Source organism: Olea europaea, chromosome 2, assembly GCF_002742605.1.
Source record: "Olea europaea var. sylvestris chromosome 2, O_europaea_v1, whole genome shotgun sequence".
Taxonomy (NCBI): domain Eukaryota; kingdom Viridiplantae; phylum Streptophyta; class Magnoliopsida; order Lamiales; family Oleaceae; genus Olea; species Olea europaea.
In genome coordinates this window covers 11,668,256-11,674,901 of record NC_036238.1, presented here as the reverse complement: position 1 = coordinate 11,674,901, position 6,646 = coordinate 11,668,256, and the positions used below count along the sequence as shown (strand labels likewise).

Below are 6,646 nucleotides of genomic sequence, written 5' to 3'. Positions count from 1 at the left end.
AATGACAAATAAACTTCACTAATTTTGTACTTTGGTTGGAAAAAAAAATATTTTGGATTTGTCATATGTATATGTATGTACAAGTAGTATGTATATATATCTCATTCAAGAAACGAGTTGTGGAAGTTCAAACCATTTAAGATTTTGAAAGCCCAAGCTATAAATTAATTAAAAACTCAACAATTTAAGAGATTAAATTTAAGTAAATTTGATTACAAAGATTTAATGAATAACTGGGTTGTCCCAATGGTCATCTACATGGTATTTCATATAGGCAACCCATGTTTGAATCACCATGTAGATGTTTTTATAAAACTTTTTTATGAATTTTTTTTTAGGCTTAAAAACTCTTTAAATTCTTAATTAAAGATTCAATTTAACAAACTTTATGATAATACAACTCTCCATTTAGTTTTTCATTAAAAAGAAATGTTACGAGAAATAGAATGTCACTTTTTTACTACATCCTTCTTTAAATTAGAATTTCATCTTATTTTCTTTCAAAAAAAATATATTTTATGTCAATTTAAGTTTAGGGAATAACAATGGTGAGAAGAAGAAAGGCTTTCTACACATTTGTTCTTTGATATCCAAGAAAATTCAAGGTAGGTAGAGGTGCAAATGTTTACTTCGTTTCAAATTATGATTTTTGGTAAATGTTTGAATGAAATGGTACCTTCGGGTACGTTGTTTCGGCACTACAATAGTTTGAATGATTATTCTCCGGCTCTACGTGTTATGATAATGCTATAGATATCGAATTTTGCCGGAAATCCATCTACGTACAACGGTATGAATCAATAGTACGAAATTTCTAGTTTGATAACGAAATGCACAAATGACATCTATTGAGTTTCAAACTCATGGGTTAATTCCCTATCTACGGATTTATTTGACTTGCTTGGGAGGCGTGGATGATGTTAGATAGAGATGCAACATGTCATGGAGAAGTCGGTGATTTAATATCTTTAATTGATTATGAAATGTTTACGTTTTCTTTAAATTAGATTCCTATAAATATCATGTGTGGATCTATTTTACAAACATTCTTTGTAAATAAATTATGTTTAAAAGTATATGTATACATATACATACTTGTATGTGTGTGTATATATATATACACACACACACACATACATACATATACATACATAAGTACACGAGACTGTGTTTTTTATTATAGCTATATGTTATTTTCTGTAAAATGAAAAAAAAAGGGTGTCTAATAGAAAAATAATTCATGATTGATATAGAAATAAGAAGTATGTTAATCCCATTGAAAATGACGGTGTTTTTTATTATAGCCATATGTTTTTTTTTTCGTAAAATGAAAAAAAAAAGGTGTCTAATAGAAAAATAATTCATGATTGATATAGAAATAAGAAGTATGTTAATCCCGTTGAATATGACGGTGTTTTATATTATAGCCATATGTTTTTTTTTCATAAAATGAAAAAAAAAGGTGTCTAATAGAAAAATATTTCATGATTGATATAGAAATAAGAAGTATGTTAATCCCGTTGAATCAAATAATTAAATATCATACAAAAAAAAAATACTAGCCATATGTTTTTTTCTTAAAATTAGAAACAAGTTAGGTGTCTAATAAAAAAATAATTTCATGATTGATATAGAAATAGGAAGTATATTGATCTTGTTGATTCAAATAATTAAATATCATATGGAATTATAAAAATCAATATTTAAATTTGGTAGTAATTTTTCACCTCAAAAAATTCATTTTTTTTTATCGTTATTTCATTATTTCAGCCGTTATTTTTTATTTATTCACTCACAAATATGATTCAATATTCTTTCTAACGATCAAAAAATCAATTTTCATAATTACTACTAAAAAATCCATATTTATATATTTTTAGCCAGCCTAACTTCTAACTCCGGTTCACTAGGTCCGGTCCGGACATAAATATCTCGAGAAATAATTATTTAAGTCCAGTCCCAGTCCAAGCCAAAATGAACCTCATTGCCAAGTGTCAACTATAATAATTAAGAAAAGAGAGGAATAAAAAATTAATCTAAGTCTCTGTCCTGAAGAGAATAAAACCAAGAGATATCCTCTTTAACGAAGAATATTCCCACTCTACCCCTCGCATATTCTCTCTCTTCAGTTACCGTTATATCACTCCTCGCCTTTCTTTTCCGTCATTTCCTCTACACACTTTCATCTCCATCCATTCATTTTCTGTTTTTCAATCAAATTCGTAATTCTGACCAAACCCTTAATTTCAATTTGTTGAATTTTGTGTTTTTCAATCAACCCCATAATTTTAATTTTTCCGTTTCTTTGGATTTCAGTCGGTATGAAGTTTGGAAAGAGTTTGAGCAATCAAATTGATGAGACTTTACCTGAATGGAGGGACAAGTTTTTGTCATACAAGGAGCTCAAAAAGAAGCTCAAGCTGATAGAGGCGAAGGGGCCGTCGTCATCGGCTGGGGAAGAGGGTAGTGCCAAGAAGAGGCAGAAAGTGGGCGACGAATTGGCCGCCGATGGTGGTGGCGAAAGGGTGGTTATGACGGAGGCGGAGGCAAATTTCGTCAAGTTATTGGAGGATGAACTTGAGAAATTTAACGCTTTCTTTGTTGAGAAGGAGGAAGAATACATCATCAGAGTAAAGGTAATTATGCTATACGAATATTCTTTTTTACCTTTAATTATGCGGTGCTACATTTTTGATGGAATAATTCGTATTCATTTGAATTGATTTGATTTTCGACGAATTCTACGCGTTTATTACTAATCTTTTGGAGTTGGATCGCTCTGTCCCTTTCAAGAATTTTGCAACTTGGGCAATTTACTGCATTTAAAGGTTTTGACAACAGTTTAATTAGGAATTCTTTCTCGGATCCTGGATCCGATTTTTGTGATCTTAAAGAAATTATTACTTTCCTTCTCATTAATGTGTAATATCAGAACTTGCAAAGATATTTAGGCCTGCCAAATAGCCATATGTCTAATGCTACTAAGAGCATATCCGAGAGACTCTTTATAAGCATCTCATGCATTGTTGAGAGCATCTTTAAATTTAGAGAGTTGAAATTTTTATACACTTCAACAATGCTTTCTATTTTGGCTCTTCATTTTTATTTTTTCCAAGAAATATTTATTGGTTTCTCATTATATTTTATTTAATATAATTTTTTATTTATCAATAGGCAATCAATTTAAATGTGTTTTGAATAGTTTAAGAACTAGAGTATTGAATTTTGTGACTTATTAAAGCAATCATTGTACATTGAGAATGGAGTAAGTTTGGCTCTCTAATTTTGGAAATCCAAACCACTTCTATTTTAAAAATTAAAATGGAATCTCTTAGAGCTTATTTTTATGCATTAACTTTAGGGATGTACATGGTTCCATTTAGTTCTAGTTCCAAGATAACCGAACCGAACCGAATCATGAATTAATGATTCTTTTGATAATGGAATCAAATGACTTTTTTAAGATATGGAATCAAATTGGAGCCGAACCATTTGGTTAGAATTAACTACTTAAATTTTCAAGCTTGCACCATAAAGCATTGAAAATATCCTAAAGCAATAAAACCCAACATGAAATAACAACAATAGAAGGGTTGCCTAATTTCATGACGTTTCTCTCTTGTTTAAAGTGATTGTACACATCCCGTGTAATCTCTTTTAATTAATAAAATTATGATTACCTATCAAAAAAAATAAAAATAAAAAATGGTACTCACCTATCTCCACAAAAGCCCTAAATTAATTGTAGCTGTTTTGACGACATACCCCCACAATAAATGATGAATTATGCAAAATGTTTACATTCCACTTTTACAGGAAACCTTTAACCATTTATATCCATGAATGCTTATTGAATTTTCCTCTATGTGAAGAACCCAAATAATTCATCAAATAATCAAGGTGAAAAGATAGTTTAAAGGCTTTTTAAGTGATTGACAATTCTCCTCTACTAACGTGAAGAAATAGGGAGTTGACATGCTGTAGCGCTGTGTAAATTGAAAAGGGGTGAAAGAAAAAAAAATTCAATGAATACAAAATTAGCGTGTACACAATTAATGAAATATCTCCAATGACACAGAACCAATTAATGAGCTATCTCCAATTAATGGGCTGTCTCCAATAATCAAATTAAAGCCAAAACAAAATGGTTCTCGGTTCGAAGAATCAAAATCATTAAACTTTTTGTAGAATTGAACCAAACCGCTTGGTTGGGTTCGATTTTGATTTAGTCTAGTTTTGTTGAGACATTTTGTCCACTCTTAATTTACTCTTTAAAATAAAGAGTATTTTGTATTTAGAGAGTTTCTTGGAGATGCTCTAAGTTTAAGGGTTAAAAAATATATATGTGAACACAGGGCAAAATAGAATGACCATCCATTTTCTTTTACCTGATTTTTATGGTTTATTCAACAGTAGATATGATAAAACTCAATTCATTTTATTGACATTTCACTTTCTTTTTTTGTTTTGGCTGAATTACCTACATCTCGACAACAATGATGTGGGCATAGTTCAATATAAATTTCCACTATTTGTTTAGCAGGATACTTGTAATTGTCATTGTTATTTTAGCATTTAAGGCATGTTTCGTATGGTGACTGGACTCAATTGGACAACAGATTTAAGAAATTGTATATTCCACTTAGTGTTGAATACTATATTCTGTTCTTATTATTTTGCAATTAGATGCTTTACTATAGATTGCGAGTGAATATTTGGTTCTGGTAGTGAACTTACGTATTTTTACATTATTTGGTGTAAAGGAATTGCAAGATCGGGTGGCTAAGGCCAAGGACCAGAACGATGAGACGATCAAAATATGGAAAGAAATTGTCGACTTTCATGGGGAGATGGTTTTGTTGGAGAATTACAGTGCTCTTAATTATACAGGTAAAAAAAGCTTTTACATTTTTCTAGTTAACTCTGTAATCTAATTACTTCTGTTTTTTGCCTTCACATTATGACAGCTTTAGAACTATGAATTTCTTGACTGTTGAATTCCTGCTATATAATTATTGAGTGAGAATATCAACAAATCAAAACTTCCATATCATGCTTTCCTCTGTTTTAGATACGTCTTGTCTGAAAAATTCATTGAATTATCCCTTGTGGCATCAATACTGTAATCTAGATGGATAAAAGTAAGATTAATAGAATTTGTTCATAGCCAACACAGTCCTAATCATTTACATCTCGATGTGTTATAGAGAAGTCTGTCGATAATAAATAAGGCTTATACCAGCCTTTTGCTGGAGAAGTTGGTTCATATAATGCCCTTAAAATTATTATTTATAAATTTTTACTTACAATGTCTTAGACTATGGTCCACATGAAACAATATTAAGATTTAGTCTTTATCACTTTGTGCTTAACAGGACTGGCCAAAATATTGAAGAAGTATGACAAAAGAACTGGTGCTCTGCTTCGCCTGCCATTCATACAGAAGGTTGTGCAACAGCCTTTTTTTACAACTGACTTACTGTACAAGCTTGTGAAAGAGTGTGAGACAATGCTCGACCGCCTGTTTCCAGTGAACAAAACACCACCTGAAACTGAGGCAGCTGATGGAGACGAACCCTCAACCAGTTCCACAACCAACAATGAAGTTCTGCTAAAAGGCCCAAAAGAACTTGCTGAGATCGAGTTCATGGAGAGCCTGTATATGAAAAGTACTATATCTGCTTTACGAGCTTTGAAAGAGATTCGTAGTGGAAGCTCAACTGTTAGCATGTTTTCGTTGCCACCATTGCAGCTTGGTGGATTAGAGGAAGCTTGGAATAAATCACCTGTCGTTGAACAAGTTGCTAAATAGTCTAGTTATATGGAGGTCTATACCTGTCATTGCCCCCCGTATAATTTGAATTTTGATCTGTTTTTAGTTTCTCTAATCGTGCATTTTCTATGCATGTAATTTCTCCTGACATAGATGTAAGATGCTTAAAATACAATTTCTATAGTTGTGTGTAAAATTTGATGTCATAAAGGCATTGAATGTTATCTTCTTTAACTTCCATTCTACTGCCCGGAGGGAGGGAGGTAGGTTTGATTGGCTTGACTGCAGTAGTCGTTGCAATAAGTGCACGCAAATAACTAAGATATATATGGGTAGATGTTTGATGAGACAAAAATTGCTACATGTACAGAATTTTTGTACATATTTGTTGACAGAAATGAGGCGGCAATTTTTGGCCCTCAATCATTCATTCAAATAAAGGATCAAAAAACTGTCATCTCATATTCCATCGACAAATATGTACAGTTTCTGTACAAGTAGCGAAATTGTGATGAGATCAAGCCCGCACGACACTTATAAGTGGGATCTTGTTCATACTAATCGATTCTTCTAAAAAGTGACCCGTGGAACACATCTTTCATTGAACTGCCCTACAATGACAAATATTGCACCACCATCGGACTTCTGTCTATCAAGGATAGTGTGATTGTGATCAAGAGGCAGTAATTTCCTGTAGGCATTTTTTTCCAATATCTATATATAGCACCTGTTTGAGCCCCATTAATTTACATTACATTACATTTCATTTTTCTCTTTCCTATTTTCAATCACACAATCTTCCATAAAATAATATTACGCGTAAATCGAAAATTTTTCCTTCTTTTTTAACCACTCATTTTTCAAAAAAAATAC

General features: G+C 31.6%; 1 protein-coding gene across 1 annotated transcript; it reads left to right on the top strand.

Moving 5' to 3' along the window:
* Positions 1–2,081: 2,081 nt before the first annotated feature.
* Positions 2,082–6,009, top strand: LOC111410961 (SPX domain-containing protein 1-like). The gene is made up of 4 exons (XM_023041553.1): positions 2,082–2,222; positions 2,317–2,636; positions 4,764–4,890; positions 5,376–6,009. The coding sequence occupies exons 2-4, from the start codon at positions 2,322–2,324 to the stop codon at positions 5,810–5,812; spliced, it is 879 nt and encodes a 292-aa protein (XP_022897321.1). The 5' UTR covers positions 2,082–2,222; positions 2,317–2,321; the 3' UTR covers positions 5,813–6,009.
* The last annotated feature ends 637 nt before the right edge of the window (positions 6,010–6,646 follow it).

Excerpts from the sequence above, each read along its gene's own strand:
- LOC111410961 (XM_023041553.1), top strand. The coding sequence starts at position 2,322 with ATGAAGTTTGGAAAGAGTTTGAGCAATCAAATTGATGAGACTTTACCT. Across the intron at positions 2,637-4,763 it reads AATACATCATCAGAGTAAAG|GAATTGCAAGATCGGGTGGC; the intron begins GTAATTATGCTA and ends TTTGGTGTAAAG. Across the intron at positions 4,891-5,375 it reads CAGTGCTCTTAATTATACAG|GACTGGCCAAAATATTGAAG; the intron begins GTAAAAAAAGCT and ends TGTGCTTAACAG.